This window comes from Vanacampus margaritifer, chromosome 17, assembly GCF_051991255.1.
Source record: "Vanacampus margaritifer isolate UIUO_Vmar chromosome 17, RoL_Vmar_1.0, whole genome shotgun sequence".
In the NCBI taxonomy this organism is placed as follows: Eukaryota; Metazoa; Chordata; class Actinopteri; order Syngnathiformes; family Syngnathidae; genus Vanacampus; species Vanacampus margaritifer.
In genome coordinates this window covers 12,893,037-12,911,744 of record NC_135448.1, presented here as the reverse complement: position 1 = coordinate 12,911,744, position 18,708 = coordinate 12,893,037, and the positions used below count along the sequence as shown (strand labels likewise).

Below are 18,708 nucleotides of genomic sequence, written 5' to 3'. Positions count from 1 at the left end.
GACTCAACAGTGACGCCCCTGGTGAGTTTTATTTATTTTATTTTTTTATGTATAAAACAATGCAATTAAAACAAATATATTACTATTGAAACGATTTTCTAAATTAACAACATTGGTAGAACTATACTGAATAATTATTTAGATTTCTGTCCAGGAAATCAGCAATATTAAAGCTATAAAGACACCAAAAACATGAACATGATATGAAACAACTTTTATTTTGGTACAACACTGTTGCAGAAAGACCGAGGAAAGACAATGATGAGGTGGGTCTTAACTGGGGACGTTAATAAAAATACATTACAAAAAAATCAGCTGTCAGAAAAAGAGAACACAACAACATAAACATACTGAGACACAATGTAGCTCTGTAAATGTGCGGTGACCCAAACTAAACGTGTGTGTATATTTCCATCAAGTCACTCGAACATTCATACACATTTTTCACCCTTTTTTTTTTATATTAAATATAAAGAGGGAGGCAATTAGGTCCGGAAGCCTGTTGAGAAAGGAAGTTGTAACATGTACGAGTAGGTAGATACAAAAAAATGAATTCAGTTGCGTGTTAGCTAGCATAATAGTGAAAAAAAAATGTGTACATTTATATGAAAGGTGGGCGTGGAGACAGAGCCAGGCGAAGTGCTTTTCAGTCACCTCACCACTAGGAGAAATGGCTACCTCTAGTGGACAACCAAAGAACTACAACCACGTTTACCCTGTTACAACTATAGTGAACTCCCGCATATTAGCAGATTTATTTATTTTCTTTAAACAATCCTTTAGTTGCTGAAAAGCAGTTTTTATGCTCAGGCCACAGCATAAAAAGTGCTTGGGTGCCATCGGTTTCAGCGAGCAGCTTCAGTTGACCCCAAGAACGTGCGCACAAAATGCTCATTTGTAGCCACATGAACAGAAATGTCATTGTTTGTAACCTATCCTCGTGCCTATTTTGTCTTTGGGCTGTTTCTGAAGTGCCCAAAGCAGCCACAAGATGGCGCCAAGGCCTTTTTCTGCCCGGAGCCATTGATAAGAGTTTGGCCAACTCGATTTCAGCAGGGTAACAAGATGGCGTCCATATATCATGTGAGCGGCGGTTGACCAATCACAGCGTACTGCTGGTCACATGACATATGGACGCCATCTTGTTAACCTGCTAAAACAGAGTTGGCCAAAATTCTCTATCAACGGCTCTGTTTCTGCCATTTTGTGACATCTACAGGCAACAGACCTTTTGACAGTGTTTACTAACTCACGTTTTTTAATATAGAACCAATTTGCAATGTCACGTCTGAGGCTTCGTACGTATCCTTCTCATGTCAATTATTTTGCTCCATAGGCACCTCAGCAGTTTTGTCATTCCCACTTTCATCCATCGGTTCTGGTTCATGCGCTCCCTCGCCGCCGACGGCGTCCGCCGGTACCTCCGGCAGCTCGTCCAGCTGCGTCTCCCGGGACTCCACGACCCTCTGCTCGGGTATGTCGAGCGGGTGTTGGAGCTGCGCCAGTCGGGCCATGTCGAACCCCATCAGCACGGCGGCGGAGCTTCCCTTGAAGCTCTTCATGCAGCGGACGCGCTTGGCGCTGAAGAGCGCCACCACCTCGGCCTTGGTGAGCGAAAGGCGGCGGCACAGCTCCTCGGCCTCGGGGCGGCTGACGTACGGCTTGATGTTGAAGTAGCGCGTGATGAAGTCGCGGCGCTCCTCGTAGCTGCGGCGGTCCTGTGCCGCCGGCTCCAGCGCCAGCTTGATGTTGGGGTCCGGCGCAATTTGGGGCTCGGGTGGCGGCGGCGGCGGGGGCGGCGGCGGCAGCGGTTCCTTCCTGCGCACGGCCGCCTTCTGCTCGCGCTCGCGCTTGTTTATCTCGATGACCTGCTTCAAGGCGGCTTCCAGCCTCTTGGTGGATTCGAGCTGCTCCTTGTTCTGCGGCGGCGGCGGCGCCAGCGGCGGTTTGGGTTTCACCGTCACCCCTTGGGGCACCTGGAGGAAGTAGAGCCCCGGCTGGCGAGGCGTCTGAGCGGGTTTGGCCAACTGCGGAGGCGGCGGCGGGACGGCGGCTGTGATTTTGGGAGCCTGCGGCGGCTTGGGGGAGCAGCGGCACCGTTGGATGTGCAGCATGACGGCCTGCTGGGTCACCTTCCCCGTGTAGACGCCGTTGCAGTAGATGCATTTGAAGGCGTCCGTCTTGAGGATGGCGTGGATGGTGGGCGCCACCAGGTGCTTCTGCTTCAGGTGCTGCAGGTACTTGGGCTCCTCCTGGAACTTCTCGTTGCAGAAGGGGCAGCAGGAGGCGTTGACGTTGGCGGGCGCCGGGCAGACCTCGGGCCGGCTGCCGGGCTCCAGCCTGACGTAGATGAGCTCCAGGGAGCTGGTGACCAGAGCCAGGTTGACTTCGGACTCGCCCAGGATTTCCTGCGGCGCCTCGGTGGTGACGTCCAAGTGCGGGATCAGGATGCCGGCGCCGCCCTTGGTGTAGATCTTGTAGTTCTGGCGGAGGAAGTCGCAGTACAGCTTGCCGGCGGGGTTGTGCTTCTTGACGTGCTCGGCCAGCTGCTTGACGGAGAAGAACAAAGTGGAGCAGTAGAGGCAGCTGAGGCCGTGCAGGAGGTGCTGCAGGACGCTCTTCTCCGACAGCAGCACTTTACACGTCAGACACTTGATGGTCTTGTCGGGCATCTTCCTGAGGAAGGCCGCCCGGGCCGCCAGAGTCTCGATGCGGCTGGCCGCCATCTTGGTCTGGTGGGCCACCTCGATGTGCATGTCGAAAACGTTGCTGGGGAAGAGTTCGTTGCAGAGCGGGCAGGTGATCCACTTCTTGGCTTGGCTGGCGGCGGGTTCGGCGGCGGGCTTGGCGGAGCTCTGCGTGACGGGCACCGCCACCTGGAGGGGCGCGAAGGTGTACGTGGGCATGCCGTTGATGCGGTTGCCGGTGGGGATGAGGTGGCTCAGGAGCGACTGGGAGGTCAGCATGGTGCCTTGGAGTGTCACCTGGTTGGCCGGTGGGATCTGCGCGGCGGCGGGTTTCGGTGCCGGGATCAGGACTTGCTGCGCTTGAGGCGAGGCCGCCGCCACCGCCGCCGCCGCCGCTGGTGGTGGCGGCTTCATGCCGGGATACTGCACCAGCGGGGATCCTTGCAGGGAGATGGTGGCGCCAGGCTGGAGTAGACCCTTGGCCTCGGCGCTCGCCAGCTGGACCAGCGCCGAGGCCTGCGGGGGCAAGAAGGCCTGGTTGCTCCCGGGGGCGCAGATGAGGGTGGCGCTGTTGGACGGCCCTTGGAGTTGCTGCAGCGCCACCACCGTGTTGCTGGCCGGGTGCCCGTTGCTGGGCGCCACGAAGGAATTGCTGTTCATCGGTTTGGGCGCCAGGCTGGGTAAAGTGACGTAGAGACCGTTGCCGTTGGACGTGGCCCTGGGGGTCGCCAAGTTGTCATAGATCATCGCCTGCACCTGTGAGTAGAGTGACAAAGGGGTCAATTTCGGAAATTTTGAGTATACATTTTGAATTTTGAAAATACACGCGGTAAGGGTGGACTCTACCACTGAGCCATGCCGCCTCACTCATTCCCATTTATTCCCAAAGCTTCCAGGCACTTTCCAATAGTGACAAATACCGATTAGTAGGCAAGGAAGACAATAACCAATAATTGGCGGCGATATTCATTTGCACTAAAAGAGAAACTATGAGCACCAAGATTTTAAAAAAATGCCGCTTAGCATGCTTGTTAAAACAACTTTTCAAATTTTCAACTTGAGGGTTTTTCTTTTCATTTAAAACAGACAGAAAATAGCTTTGTTTTGAAATTCTAACCAGAAAAAAGTAAATGGCTCCCTAAATAAAAGTTCTCCAAAATTTTAACAACCGTTATGAAATGTTAAACTTGGACTTATTTGTGTTTTAATTTGTCAGCAGCATCTCTTATAAAGTTAAGTGAAATTTTAAATAAATACATAAATAAAAAGTTCAATGAGGTTAATCAAAATTGTTTATTTCATTCTGGACTATTACGATTTTAATCAAAGTAATAAACCCAACAAATGTATTTAAACGTTTCATTCATTTCATTTTAATTTAACATTCATAGCTATTCATAATTCGATTTTTAAAATGACGAATAATCAATTGAATTTGATTTATTACCCAGCCCTGCACGCGGCCAACAATCGGTCTATCCGTACTTTCCAACTTTGAAAATTCCCAGAATTCTGCAATCTTACCTTTGTGTTGATGCTGTAGTGCTTGGGGTCCACCAACAAGTGGTGCAGCATCTGGTCCAGGTTGCCTGTGTTGAGGGTGCACACTTTACAGCAGTATAACTTGGCGGTGGATCCCGCTATCGGGTGCCGGAACCCGATGTACTGTTCGGCCACGCCCTCCATGTGCTTGAGGATGATATGCTTCTTGATGGCGAAGATGGATTGCGACGGGTAGGAGCACTTCTTGCACTTGTAGCGCTCAATGCTGCGGACCACGCTAGCCGCCGTCGGGGCCGCCGCCGTCATGGCCGCCGTCCCGGCCGGTGCCACCGGCACCCCCGGATCGGTTACGCGGCCCCCGTGGAAGAGCAGGATGTGCTTCTTGACGGCACGTGGGTGCGCCACGAAGATGCAGCGCTGGCAGGAAGCGAGCATGCACATGCGCTGCAGGTACTCGTGGCAGCGCGCCACGTGGTTGCGGTAGTGGTAGATGTTCTTGGACGAGTACTTGCACATGACGCAACACATGGTGCGAGAGCGGTAAGGCCACTGCGGAGACACAGGACAAGCCACTTAGTCCTGTAGGGGGGGGGACGCTAATGCTAAAAAATGCTAAAGACAAAGCTAGTTGGCGTGTTTTTTAAATTTTGCCGAGCAACAATACAAATCCAGAAAACAAGTGAGTAGCTTTTCGTCGGTTTCTATAGCGTGCTTTTTAGACATTGAACATTAAAGCTGTCTGTTGAGTAGCTAATGCTAAAAATCGAATCAAATTAAAATCAAGAATGCTTTTCTGCCGTTTGTGGTCTTGGGATGCTAATGCTAATAAAGGAAACGCTAACAACAAAGCTACGTGCTTCCTTATGAGGTTTCAACCGTTCAAGATCATCCAAATCTCTTCTTCTTTCAGCCAGTTACAATCCAGAGTTCTTACTAGTGCAGCCAACGCTGACGTTAGCTCAGGCGCTGCTTTAGCTATTAGCTTGAGTCACCTTCTTGCGTAGTCGTCCGTTGTATCCGTCGGTGAAATCGGTCCACTCGGTGCCCATCAAAGGATCCTCTTCCTCAGAGTTTTCCTCCGCGGCTTTGTCAGTTTCTTTCTCAACATTTTTACCACCGAGATCCTAAACCGGATCAACGAAGAGTGAGGATTATTATTATTTGAAGCTGAGGTATAAACGATTACCTTGAGGAGGTTCTGGCAGTCTTCCAGACCGATCTCGCTCAGCACATGCTTCACCGCCTTGCGCGCCTTGCGGACTTTCTCCAAGTTGGTCACCGGGAGTTGATACATTCTTGATCAGGTCCTTTGGACAAACGTTAGATTGTTAAAGCGATTCCTTTGGCGCACATTTCTCGGACCAATCAAAGAAAGGATTGTTGCATAAACTTAGGGCATGTCATTGGAATTGCCATAGCTCGTAGACATTTACTTCCTGTTTCAGCATCGACTACGTTTGACCCAATGTCCAAATTACAAATGTAATACAAAATGGATATAATGACACTGAAATAAAAAATGTCAATGTGTCAAATAAATAACGCAATTATTCAGTCCAAATTAAGGGGAGGAGTATGACATGAAAAAAAAGCCAATACCAATGTATGCTTGGTATACAAATCGTTAGCTAACAGCATTAGTGCCTCAGTCCTGTTCAACTGTTACAATAAAAATGTTGTGCGTTTGAAGGTTTTGCTTTACATATGTGTAGATTGTCAGTCAACCAGGCTACTGGACTCTTGCTTGTCGAATTTTCGTGTGAAGGCCATTTGTTGTTGTTCTGTGAAAGCGTTCAAAAATGTTTCAAAACATTGCCCCCTAGTGGCTGTGGCCAGCGTATCTGATGACGTCACGTGACTGGAGGCTTGCCAAGTGCTCGAATCTTCCAGCAGCCACGCAGGGACATCATTGTCAATTAAATGAGTATCATTTCAAACACAGCTAACTGAATAATATATATATTTTTAAATGTTTTTTTCTCCATTAAACTGATTGACATTGGAGACGGACTTTCACCGAATAGTGCCAAAGTAAGTGACATTAAATATGTATTAATGTAATAAGTGGGGACTGAGCAGCCATAACGACAAACAAGCGTGCGCGCGTGTTGCGTTTACGTGTGCGTGCCCGAGTGATTGGGCGCCGCGGTGACAGCATCACGCCGGGTCACCGGTGCCTCCTCCCCGCCCCTGACGACCGAAAGCCCGCCAGCGGACGTCTACCTGTTCCGGGCTCCGAGGTAGGGCTTCGGGTATGCTCGCTCCGCGTTCGCCCCACTTCCTCCACTCGTCCCCCCCGCTACAACACTCGTCGGCGAGCGAGGCAGTCAGCCGAGTTCTCTCCGTATTCCTCCGCCGCCGCCGGCACACTCAGCCGAGCCGCATCGCGCGTCTCTGTGCGGCCGCGCCGAGGTTTCAAAGTGCGTCGTTGGTGAGTGAAGACAAGGACAGTCGCGATTTTTTTTGCACGGCTTTTTGTCCCCTTTCTTCGCCGTTACGGAAAAAAATGGCGCTGAAGTTCAGGATGTGACGTAGGAGCTGCCTCATTTGCATACCACCCAAACTGACCAATGGGAGGCTTCCTAGCTTTTTGGCTAAATAACTTTTTACTAGCCTGTTAATGAGTTTGTACTCGCGTTCAAAGAGTTCGAGTAAACTATTTTGTAATTAACTTTTCAACTTTTAAGGATTTCCTGATTCGCTAATTGGTTTTGTGGGTTAAAGGTGCTAGCTAGGTGTAGGGGGCGTGGCTATGGGGGCCGTCGCTAGTTATCACGTGGTACGTTGCTGAGCCCAGCCAATGGGAGGTCGGGAAAGTGAGCTAAATGGGCGGACCCTTTTTCATGTGACATCATATCATGCCACTTTTAGTAGCCAATCACACGCAGCTATCAGGCGCAAATGAGCGCGCAGTGGTGAAAAGCAGCATTGCAAACTAGCTCAGGCAAAAAATTAGGCTAGCTATTATCGCAAAAAAACATTTTTTTGAAAATGTTTACATATACGAACAGAAAAAAAATATATTTTAGAAACATGGATAATTTCGCATTTACGAAAATAACACTGATAAATAAACCTATAAAAAAAACCTCAACTTTTGAACATTTACGCGAACCTTAGAACTCAACATCAAATTTACCCAAGGTTCGCAAAAGTGTTTTTTGACAAAATTTATCGCAAGTTTCACAAACAATTTTAATCTTGAAATCTATGCATCACGTTTAGTATTTTAACTTTCAACATGTTTTACCAAAAATGTCCATTTTTCTAATTGCACAACCCTCAACATTTTTGGCATAAAATGTTTTAACCTTTCACGAACCTCAGCACTTCCAACATAAACTTGCAAGATTAAGAACTTTTAATGCGACCATTTCACCAAAGAACAAAGGCATGTTTCAGCAAAAAACGGTAACTTTCACATTCAACAAAACTCATACCACGGCAACTCTCACGTTGAATGTCAAGGCACAAACTCATTTTCTCATAGAAATTTAGCCTTCAATTAACCTTACATGGTTTTCTAATGAAGGATTGGAGAGTTGAATAATAAAACAATTATTTTTACATTAATATCATTTTGGTGAAAGAGCTTGTTAATATCGTGTTGAATCGCAAACATTAATATGAACAAGTTGAGTATTTATTGTATTACAAAAATGTTGCATTTACATTAAAGGCATACGTACTGCAAATCAATCACACTGACTCAGGATGAATGATTTCAGTCAGAAATGTATTAAATTAATCACTTTCATTACTTCCACAAACACAATTTACATTCAAAAACAAAACAAAAAAAACAGGGTGTGGTCCATTAGTGCTTTTAGACAGCAAGTCATGAATACATTAGTTGTTTATTGCAACACATGTTGCCTTTAATATGGTAGAGCTAGCTGTACAAACGGGCCAGTGGATGACTTGGCCATTTTCAGGTGACAAATGAACACGTCACAGCACATATGAAGCCGAAACAAACAACATTAGGACAAAGTTGTCACCGCAGACACAACTTGATCCAATAAATAAAAAGGGGGGGAGGGGAATGATTTTTATTTTTTATTTGTATCTATGCTGGGGTCTGAGGTATGTCCACGTTCTTCAAACGTTTACACACACACGAGAGCATTTGCAATTTTGTAAAAGGGATTATTATTATTATTATTATTATGATCTTAATAATGAGCCCCCCCCCCCACTGCTGGGTTAGTGTGGCGGTTGGGGGAGGGTTCCATCTTCAGAGTCGTCCATTTTGTTGCATAACATCACTTGGGCAGGATTGATTTCATATGGCAGGGCAAAAAAAAAAAAAAAGGGGGGGGATTATTTCATAATAAAAACGCTGGCTGGAATGTTGACCACAGTGAGGCGCTTGGGGGTGGCCGGGGAGATTTTAGGGTTACTACACGAGAGCAAAGGTCTTGACGGCGCCGTCCAGCGTCACGCCCGCTTCCTGCATTTCGTACCTGTGGACCACAACCAATCGTCAGTGGTGCGGCCGATGTAAAAGAAACAAAAACATAATGTTTTCATTTGATGATTTATTTTGGGCTTGCTTGAAACCAAACAATACTGCTGACGATCCGGAGTCCGTCGGAAGAACACCTACCAGTCCGAGGAGGTGGCGGCGTAGTAAACCGGCGGCTGCGGCGAGGCGCACGTGCCCCCGGCGAGGTCATCCAGGCCGCAGGCGCCCATGTTGGCGAAGAGCAGCCAGTCGCCCACGCTGAGCTCGGGCAGGAGGCAGCGCTCCACCACGAGGTCCAGCTGGTCCAGCGTGGGGCCCCGCAGGCTGCTGGGGTACACGGCTGCCTCGGCGCACGGCGCGTGCTGCGTGGTCGACAATGGCAACAATGTCAAACACAACCGTGGCTTTTCCCCAACGGCCATTTTGTCTTGAAATGTGGGTTTTCGTAAATCCTCTACAAGGTAAAGGAACTATTTAACTTTGATTGCTCTACATTCAAAACGGGAACACGCTCCAAATAAGTTGTTGTTGTCGGCAGTTGCATGTACAAAACATCCTGGTGTAAAAGGGTCAGTACACTTTGTTAATCTCGAGATCCCATAAACCCGACCCACTTTCAGGTGATTCACCCAGGCTGTCAAACCTTGTGCACTGCCGGGGCGGCGATGGCGTTCCCCAGGAGCTTGACGCCAAACGGGCCATAAACGCCCTCGTTCATGTAGTACAGGAACTCGGCGTCCTCGCCGTTGTCACCTGATGACACACGCACGATGTTCGAAATGAGGGATAACAACAGGACACCCGAGTGGAATTTGAGCTCCGGCTATATATTATGATTACGCAACGTGCGCTACTCAGCCACGCGTCCGGGTTTTTCCGCCAAGTGATTAAGTGGGTCGCACCTGGAGCTAAGGCATCCCATCGGCGGGTCGCCATCTCCTTGCCGATCACGTTGACGGCCAGGTTGAAGGCCGACGCCACGTAGAAGGAGCCCGGCTGGGCCAGCACGTGCACGCCGGACAGCGGCGGGAAGTACGCGTCAAGCAGCGGGCTGAGGGCAGATTCCACCTGCGTACACAACAACAATGCAGACGTTTAAAGTCTCATGACACATTTTCCACTTTGCTGCCATGCTTCACTGACATATGCTAAAAACGTCACCCATCTGTTACGTGTACTCGGTTTACGTTTTCAAAGGCAAGTCTCTTAGAAACGACAAAACTGACCAATTTTTTAGATTCCGGGCATGATATTTATGTGCATCTCAATCACTAATAACATTATTAAAGGCAATTTGAGCAAATTTACCCCCCCCCCCCCAAAAAAGTGTACATCCCTCTTGTTAACCCTTTGCTCAATCAGTCATAAGACGCGCCTACCAAATTTCACGATGACAAGTCAAACTGACTTTGGAGGCTGAATTGAAAACAATTCTAAGGACCCCTGGTAAAAAAAAAAAAATAAATAAATTTGCTTCAAACTAAAATAGCCTTCCTGTGTCTTGTCTTGCCCAAATGAACCTAAACCGCCGTGTCAAACTCAAATCCTGCTCCCTCATTTAATCCACTGAAGTAAACAAACACAGGGAGCGTAACCAAGCAAGTAAACACGTCTTATCGGTTGTCCTGGTTGACACAGATCAGCCGGTCAAAGTCCGACTTAATCAAAGATGTCATTCAAGATGTTGGACCTGTTTGAGTTGGAACTCCGAGCCGCTGAATCCAGCGCCGATGTCCAGGATGTTCATGTTGAAGCCCAGGTCCGCCTAAAACGAGCAACAAACAGACGCTCGCGTCAAAAGAGCTGAAGAGTTGCGACCTCTCGGGCCGCAGTGCGGAAATCATTCACTTTGTTTTTTATCCCCCAAAATGATGAGTGTTCAATAGCCAAGTGCCATGAAAAATCCCCAAAGTTTACTGGGAAAGTATTTATGGTCCTCCAAAAGAGAAATAGGCAACGCCAAAGACTGACTGCATACAATTTTCAATTGACTGATTTTGAAATCAGGCTTAGCAACACAAAAGCAAATGGCGGCACTCACCCCCATGTCGAAGACGCAGCGGGCGTCTGCCAGCGCGTGGCCATAGGCCCGCTGCGGCTCCTGGCAGGATGTCGGCACGTGGAAGGTCACGCCCACCACCTGCACGCCGAGGGCCTTCGCCACCTCCAGCAGGTGGCGGCAGCTCTTCGGGGTGGCCCCGAAGGTCACGCTGGTCTCGGCCGTGTGGGCCTCCGTGCTCAGCTGCAGCAACAACCTGCAAGACCACATTCAAACGTACCATTAGATACAACATTTAAACTTGGTTTCTTGTCACATACACACATTCAACTGTGTGTTGACGCATACAAATCAGTGTACGCATTTGCAGATTTATGCAATACATTTGTGACTTCAGTTACACATTTGTGGATTCTCGTCACACATTTATCACTTGGTTACCGATACAAATTCTTTTTACATATTTGTGGATCGAAATACGTATTTGTAAATTAATTTGGGCATAATAGTGGCCCCATATTCAAATATTAGGCGGGCGTTCATTTGACTTACTTGGCGCGCGGGTGGAGGCGCGCAATCTTGGCCAGCTCCGCCTCGCTTTCGCAGACGAGGTGGCGCACGCCGTGCTTGGCGGCGGCCTTGACGAGCGCCAGCTGCTTGCAGACACCCGACAGGATGATGTTGTCGGGCGACACGCCGCTCTCCAGCGCCAGGTTGATTTCGACCTGCGGGTGACGCAACATGATTAAAAATAATAATAATAATAATCATCCAAATGAGCACTGAGCCCCTTGCACAAGTCAGCGGCTAATGGGCCGAATGCGCTTTTAATGAAATGAAACGCTCACTTTGCTAGCACAGACGAAGCCGAGGCCCAGGGAGGCGAGCACCTCGACGACCGCCGCGCTGCGGTTGCACCGGAGCGGGAAGTACGGCTGCAGCCGCGGCACGGCGCTCTTCCAGCGGACGTGTTGACGCATCAGAGCACCCAGGTCGCCCACCATGAAGGCGCTCTTCTCTGCCTGTCAAAACAAAACAGAGGAACAAATTTTTAATCAGCTGGCCACTGTTTTACAGAAGCACCAAAAGTTCTCAAGTTTGTGCACCAACCAGGGCCTGCTCGCAGATGCGCTCGTCAATGATGTCGTCGAGGGTGGCGCCGCCCTCCAGCAGCTCAACGGTGTAGCCGGCGGGTCGGTCAGCAAGTCCTTTCATCTTAACCGTATTCCAGCGAGCCAAAAATCATATAGAACGAGTGAGAGTGAGTCGGCGGCGAGCGGGTCACGACTGAGCCAAATGGGGGGTCCTGCCGGTTATGCAACAAACTGGGAGGAAAACAAAGACACATCATTAGATGAACGTTGGGGTGATTCCGGGTCAGGAGACACAATATGCTTGCGTGGCAGACTCACATGGACAAGTCGGGAGATGGACCTGTCCCGCTATCAGCTAGGATCCCAAGGCGGCTCAGCGTTGAAGTCGAAGTGCTCCCGGTAAAGAGCCGCCCCTAGGCCCTCTGGATAGCGCTCATACACCTGTGCAGAAATGGGGGAGCCCTGCACACACATAGAATTGTATTTAGTAACCTTTATTTAACCGGTAATGTCCCACTGAAAGGGCGTGCTGGCCAAGAGGCAGCAAAAGGTTATTCAACACAATTTAAAATGATATACAAATGAGATAAAACAGTTATAAGTTCAGGAGGCCGTCTCACGTGCTCTCAGTCTGGATTTAAAGTCATTCAAATTTGACAGGTTGTGTTAATTCCAGTTTTGCAACAACTTCCATGTACAGAGAAGACAAAAGCCCTTTTTCCCCAACTCAGTGCGGGCAAATCAAACAGTTAGCAACAAAATGTTATTTGACTCTGTAAAATACGACAGTTCTCTGTGTTTAAGTTATAAAAGTCCAAGAGTGGCCTCATAAAACCTCAGAGAAGCGTGACCGACAAAGTGCGGAAGCATTCATATGACAAGTATCATCTCAAGTCAAATCTCAAAAGAAAAACGTTTTGGAAGAAAAAGCTCAACTTTAATTTGAGTGTCTTTGCAAGATCATAGTGGATATAAATGGAAGCCAAAACAGTACGCCATTGTTGTTTTTCTACTGACTAGGAAATACATTATTCATCCCAGGATGGAAAATTAAATTGACACAGCAACTAATTCAGTGAAATTTAAATTATTCTCTTTGTTTAAAACGTTGACTTTTTTCCCAGTTGAAGCACTACGTAGGTAATAAAAGAGGGAGACTTATGTGTTTTCCTTATTGTGCTATGCTATCAAAATGGGTTTGTAATCAGGCCACTGTTGTCTTTTTTCCAGCCTTGTGAACAAGATTGCCCTTTAAACTACTAAAATGGCCACCTCCCAAGAAAGACCAACTGCGCATGCGCAACAAACAACTTGACAAATGAGATTAGCGATTCAATGGCGACGCCAAAGCAGAATACGTATTAAGAAACATTACAAAGCCGTCAATGTCGTGTAGGGAATTCAGTATATCGGTTCGGAAGGCGGCCATGTGTGGAGAAAAAAGAGAATCTATTGGAGGAAAAAAGGTCTTAATGTTGTGGCGCCGTCGAGCGCGCCGACATCGACGCTGACGTTAACGGCTCACGTTATAAATAACCCAGCAAAGCCTTTAAACACCGCCGACCTATACGACATACCAAATATTCCACGGTAACGTTAGCCTAGCTTGGTGGCCTTTTTAGGAATTCAACCACACGTTACGACATTGGAGTCAACGGGAATCTTCATTGAACCGGGCTGTCATGTTAAGGGCAATGGAGGCGGAAAGAGCAGCCCGCCATGTTAACTCCACACAAGACAGTCACACACACTTGGCGGTCTACTTACGTGAAATAACGGCCAGAAGGCTTTAGAAAATCGTCTTTTCTTTTTCGGCGGAATTTTTAAAGAGTAGTGAGCCCCACGTTAAAAGAAAGAACGGCGGCTGTTGTGGCCATATGGCTTGTCGTAGCGTCGGGTGGGAATGCGAGGTCCTCGTTGTCGTCGTCCTGTCTCTTCGACGATGGGAGGAGAACTACAGCGGCTGAGGCGGCAGGAAGTAGGAAAAGTTCAGCAACGGCTCGTGGGCGCGGCCTCGCCCGCGCGTCAGGCCAATCAGCGCTCGGCGTTACGACAGGGCCGAACCAAATATGCATTTCCGCAAAGGGCAGGAGGTGAGGCGATCTTTACCGCCCTTACGTAATGGTGCACCTCCCGGTGGATGGACACCCACTGCTGTCAATCACGGCAGGGTCGCGCTTTTGTGCGTGTTTTCGTCAGCCCCGTCACAAACATATGGAACATAAAATAAAATATTTTTTCAAGTATTTTAAAATACCAAAATAAAATGCTTAGCTGAGGCTACACATATTTTGAAACACTTTTGGGATTAAGGGCTATATACCGTAAATAAACTTGACCATACCAGCTAATTTAGTATAGCACACTAGCTTGGTTTTGTTTTTGTAATGTAGAAGGAAGCTAACCTAAGGTGACTTTTGGCGACAGAAGCAGTGTATGTCCTGGACAAGATTGGTAGGAGTAGCCCAAAATTTTATTGAGAAACAGTAAAAAGTAGCCCTGTCCAAATAATTGAGTAAAAGTGGTCAGTGCAAAAAATAAAAAAATCTCAAGTACTACGTAACTGGTGAGGAACTAATGATTTATTATCTTTTTAAGTAATGCATGAATGTCAAATAATTACCAAATAGGAACAAGCAACTTCAAATTTTGTGCCAACAATATTGCTCTAAAACAGTAATATTTTTCATGACAAAATAACAACAGACAAATTCTTCCAATAGAAATGGACTTAAATTAACTTTCTTTGTTTATCCAAGATGTAAATTGACTAAAAAACAATTTGAGTTTTGCCTTCTTACACCTTTCAGTCAGTGCTGTGCATACATCACAGATTGCTGTGCTTGACCTGCTGCTTTTATTCCAGACACTTGAGTTTTTGCAAATGCAGAAGTTCAGCGGACTCTAGCACTCGGGGTAGCAATGCTACGTTAACGTTAAAGTGATCTGGCTAACTATGAGCCACAAACACATAGCGATTGGACTCCAGTTCCTGTGCTAACGAGTGGCTAATGCGAGTAGTGAACGCCAATGCTCGAGTTAACTTGCAGCTAATGTTACCAGTGGATTCCAGTGCTCGGATCAAATATCACCGGATAGCATTCGTAAGCGGTGGACTCCAGTGTTGTGGCTAATATTAGCCATGGACGACAGTGTTTTGGCTAGTTAGCGATAAACATTAGAAGTGGGACTTCAGTGTTCAGTGCTAACTAGCGGCTAATGTTGGTGTTGGGCTCAAGTGCTCGGACTGACTAGCATCAGCTAACATTAGCAGTTGATTCCAGTTACTATGGTTGTGTGTTTTCTATTTTTAAATCCCACGGGGATTTAAACCTCTAACGGGATGTTTTCCCCATTTCGTCCTGGTCACGCGTCCACTTTAGTTGCCTTATTTCAGCCTAGGAAAAGGATTTGTTTCGATTCATTAAGCGTGGCGCTGATCAGGAGTTCAGGCTCGGAAGGCCTGCGGGGTAAAGACAAGACAACAGTTTTTATCAAACATAGCCTACGCGTAGCCATCTGCTGTTTGCGCACTTTTTGTTTACAGATTGTGATACTTCAGCAGCTGCAAAACCACAGCTGAGCGATATACTGTAAAAATGTTCTACTCTGGTTTGGCCATGTACAGATAAAAAAAAAAACATCTTAGCCCGGGGAAAAGGAAATAAACAAAGTAGTGTGAATAATGAGTCCGGAGTGGTCGCCTAATTGATTATATAGTTTTACTTGGACAAGTTGCAGGGCAGATATCCCTCTCCATTTGGATCAGATAGTCAGCATGAGATCCACAAAGTCACGGATAAAGCATAAATATCCCCAAAATGTTATTTTTAAGATTGTTCTTAGAAGTGTCTTCTTGTAACTATTTTCGGAAATGCATTTATTAATATACTGTAGTATAAATTTGCAAAACAATGCCAGCTCTGAAGTTTTTCCCCTTTTAATAATCCATCTTTTCAAAAAACAAAAAAAAGTGACCATTTGCTGTGCTAATTTGTAAAGTAACTTTTTAGGGTTAAAAATAAACGAGTAATGCAGTATGTACAGGTAAAAGTAACTACACAACAGTTGGAAGCATTTTGTTTGATGATGGATAAAATTAAAAACACGTTATTCCATTATGAGCGCTAATAAGCGTCATTATGTACATTGATGCCAAAAGGCCACCTCACTGCTAATTGGTGTGCATTTCAATGCGATCCAGGATGGAAGGTCCCGTGTAGTTGTTGGTTTGGACCGCCAGCAGCCTATCGACGTAATCCTCGGGAAGTCCGTTCTGCTCGGCACCCCAATACACCACCTTAAAGTTCAGACGAAACACAAAAAATAACCTCTCATTTTGACACAAATGACATTACTACAATAACACTCACACACATACACACGTTTACATAAACACACACGTGTCGACACACACTTGTTTGTACTGCGGCGATGTAGTGCGAGCGTGGAAGTTGTTCATCTGGTACGTCCTGCACAGCATCTCTCCATGGTTGCTGCTCTCCACTCTTATCTCCAGCGGGGAATAAATGCCCCTGTGGACGCCTTCCTGACTGAAAACACACATGAGGTATATCATGACATTGTCCATGTGTGTGTACTGTATGTGCGCGTATGCGTGTTGGGGTCTGACTGATCCAGGGAGTCCAGGTGGTCTCGGCTGATGGTCCAGATGACGCCCCACACCTCCGAGCCGGGATTTTCTCGGATGGTGGCCACGCCGCCGTGCCAGCTGCTCTCCGTGTTTTTGCCCCACATGCCAAAATCCAGGTGATAGTCCTACACGCACACACATGGAGGTTTTTCCGTGATAAGTTTGACTTGTGGTCATTGCCAGCGTTCTTTTTGTGTCTCATAAATCCAAGTTAATTGCTACATAACTCAGCTGGAACACACATACCGACATTATAGGGCTAATGATATTGAACTTTATATTATTTTTGGGGGGCTCTGGTCAAAAGCGATAGCTTGGCGCCATCTGGTGGTGATCTTTGAAAGCACCGCGTGGGCAGTCAGAAGTGAAAATATATTTGTGTTTCCCATAATACACGTGTAGCGTATTCTCAAGTTAGCTAGGATGGAAGGTACGTTCAAATCCATGCTGTAAAAGGGATTAGTCTACGCGGTCTTCACGGTTCCAGCTAGCCCCTCAAGCCACACACACTTTTTTCAAAAAGAAAGTGGGTCTGGACAGGCGATTCGGCTCCGTCCGAAAACAGGACGGCCCAATCAAATTCGTCTATTTGCGTGACGTTGTCTTCGTGAGCAACGTCACTCTACAGTCATCAAGTTTTTTTTTTCCTGCAACAACGACGTTATTCACTACTGTCTCTCTTCGGCTAGTAACCATGTTGGATTTTTACTCCGTCTCCGCAAAAAAACAAAATAAGACTTCAACGAGTCGCTTTTCTGACGTCACGTCCGCTCTTTGCTCATGAGTTCAGTCCACTGTCTAATTAGGGGACTCGGTCCCCTATCTACAGCGCCCCTAATGGTGGCAGGTGGTTCTGTTCCCCTTGTAGCCTGGCCATTGAAAATGAATGGGGCCATTCTGTTAGGTCAGGTTTGCCCCGTCTCAGAAAAGCGACTGGTAGGACTGTTGACCACTTTCCAGACTAGGTTACACCGTCACAGCGTAATGTAATAAAACTGGTACTTAATTTGTTTTTCGACAATATATCACTTAAATCGACGTCCAGACGACATTTGAGTGACAAAAAGTAGAAATAACCACAAGAACGGTTACTTTCGGACGGTCTCGGAGAAGAAGCAGGTGGTTACAAATTAGCGCTCACAAAAAATAACTACAATACACATAAAATAAATTTGAATTACCTTCAGTCGACCTGTGTCGAGGAAAGTCGCCGAGGGGTTCTCCAGGTGGAGTCTCTCCTTCAACATATTGCTCCCGAACGCAAAATACGCGAACGTGCCGGTGCTTTGATTGCCGATTCCTCCAGGTAACATTTGGAAATTTGGTGGGTCTTTGAATGTCTCCGCGCCTCTACCGCTAGCAAGTACAAAGGCTAATGATTAGCCAGCTAGCTACGACTTGTCGTAAGCAGCCAAAACCAGTCTGTCTGCATACTAACCTCACCCGCATCACATTAACGGGTCAAATATTTACAAAGCTTGACAAGAGGACCCCAGTTCACCCACGAAACCTACCGTTAAGCTAATGGTTAGCCAGTTAGCTACGACTGCTCGTAAGCAGCCAAAACCAGTCTGTCTGCTTACTAACCACCCACATCACATTAACGGGCCAAATATTTACAAAGCTTGACCAAGAGGACCTCAGTTCACCCACGAAACCTACCGTTAATAAAGACGTACACAACGATTTGCTGCGTCCAGTGACGTAAGAGCCTCGTGAAGCCAATGGTCGAACTGTAAGCTCATCAATAATTGTGTAAGAAAACGTGGGAGAAAACGCATTTAACCCTGGAGAACCCAAGAACCCTTTTCTTCTTTGGAAAATTATAAATTATACATTAAATGACTGCTATAAGTTCACTGAGCACCAAAATGTTTTTTCAATTTTAACCCTTGTTTTTTGAACTAGCTCAGAGTTGCTAATTTATCAAAAAAAAAATATATAAAACATACTTCTAGGCATTTTGCAACATATGAAATAGATTAACAAAAAAAAAAAAAAAAAATTTTACCATCTGATGGTTTGCTGAGAAGATGGTTTTGTTTGGATTGATTTCCAGCTCAACAAAACAGCATGTTGCCAGACATCTTGTCACCACCACTTTGGCTCATGTAAGTGCAATATTCATCCACTAGATGGCCCCATACAGGGGACAGAAGTGGCACTCTGGACTTTTGAAATTAAATTAGTAAAAAAAAAAAAGGTCTTTGTTATTTGAGTAGCAGAATTTATAGGGGCCAAATTTGACCACGTGGGTGCTCCAGGGTTAAAAAAACAAACAACAATTCAACTGTTTGAGCATT

At 46.7% G+C, this 18,708-nt stretch overlaps 3 protein-coding genes across 5 annotated transcripts; all 3 read right to left on the bottom strand.

Annotated features, from left to right (window-relative positions):
- Positions 1-197: 197 nt before the first annotated feature.
- On the bottom strand, positions 198-6,786 carry adnp2b (ADNP homeobox 2b). Its single transcript, XM_077548655.1, has 5 exons — positions 6,414-6,786; positions 5,377-5,497; positions 5,183-5,314; positions 4,212-4,739; positions 198-3,443 (listed from the first exon to the last, which is right to left on the bottom strand). The coding sequence occupies exons 2-5, from the start codon at positions 5,482-5,484 to the stop codon at positions 1,317-1,319; spliced, it is 2,895 nt and encodes a 964-aa protein (XP_077404781.1). The 5' UTR covers positions 5,485-5,497; positions 6,414-6,786; the 3' UTR covers positions 198-1,316.
- A 1,121-nt stretch (positions 6,787-7,907) lies between these two features.
- Positions 7,908-13,725, bottom strand: azin1b (antizyme inhibitor 1b). The gene is made up of 11 exons (XM_077548656.1): positions 13,519-13,725; positions 12,070-12,213; positions 11,768-11,982; positions 11,506-11,679; positions 11,210-11,382; positions 10,700-10,913; positions 10,349-10,423; positions 9,561-9,726; positions 9,302-9,411; positions 8,800-9,020; positions 7,908-8,656 (listed from the first exon to the last, which is right to left on the bottom strand). Exons 3-11 carry the CDS (start codon positions 11,870-11,872, stop codon positions 8,593-8,595), a joined length of 1,302 nt encoding a protein of 433 aa, XP_077404782.1. The 5' UTR covers positions 11,873-11,982; positions 12,070-12,213; positions 13,519-13,725; the 3' UTR covers positions 7,908-8,592.
- Positions 13,726-14,315: 590 nt separating this feature from the next.
- Positions 14,316-18,131, bottom strand: ggcta (gamma-glutamylcyclotransferase a). 3 transcript variants are annotated; one of them, XM_077548659.1, is made up of 5 exons: positions 18,068-18,131; positions 17,587-17,761; positions 16,385-16,530; positions 16,169-16,304; positions 14,316-16,051 (listed from the first exon to the last, which is right to left on the bottom strand). In XM_077548659.1, exons 2-5 carry the CDS (start codon positions 17,716-17,718, stop codon positions 15,926-15,928), a joined length of 540 nt encoding a protein of 179 aa, XP_077404785.1. In that variant the 5' UTR covers positions 17,719-17,761; positions 18,068-18,131; the 3' UTR covers positions 14,316-15,925. The 3 variants fall into 3 exon arrangements, with proteins under 3 accessions (XP_077404785.1, XP_077404784.1, XP_077404783.1); XM_077548658.1 differs by lacking the exon at positions 18,068-18,131 and adding an exon at positions 17,920-18,067; XM_077548657.1 differs by lacking the exon at positions 18,068-18,131 and having other exon boundaries at positions 17,587-18,061.
- Between the last annotated feature and the right edge of the window lie 577 nt (positions 18,132-18,708).

Bases quoted from the DNA above. Each gene is read 5' to 3' on its own strand.
- adnp2b (XM_077548655.1), bottom strand. From the start codon at position 5,484: ATGTATCAACTCCCGGTGACCAACTTGGAGAAAGTCCGCAAGGCGCGC. The intron at 5,315-5,376 runs GTAATCGTTTAT...GATCCGGTTTAG, and splicing joins ACTGCCAGAACCTCCTCAAG to GATCTCGGTGGTAAAAATGT. The intron at 3,444-4,211 runs GTAAGATTGCAG...CTCTACTCACAG, and splicing joins ACTACAGCATCAACACAAAG to GTGCAGGCGATGATCTATGA.
- azin1b (XM_077548656.1), bottom strand. From the start codon at position 11,872: ATGAAAGGACTTGCTGACCGACCCGCCGGCTACACCGTTGAGCTGCTG. The intron at 11,383-11,505 runs GTGAGCGTTTCA...CGTCACCCGCAG, and splicing joins GCTTCGTCTGTGCTAGCAAA to GTCGAAATCAACCTGGCGCT. The intron at 9,021-9,301 runs GTTTGACAGCCT...TCGACCACGCAG, and splicing joins CCGCCCCGGCAGTGCACAAG to CACGCGCCGTGCGCCGAGGC.
- ggcta (XM_077548659.1), bottom strand. From the start codon at position 17,718: ATGTTACCTGGAGGAATCGGCAATCAAAGCACCGGCACGTTCGCGTAT. The intron at 16,531-17,586 runs GTAATTCAAATT...GTGTGCGTGTAG, and splicing joins TCGACACAGGTCGACTGAAG to GACTATCACCTGGATTTTGG. The intron at 16,305-16,384 runs GTCAGACCCCAA...GTGTGTTTTCAG, and splicing joins CACCTGGACTCCCTGGATCA to TCAGGAAGGCGTCCACAGGG.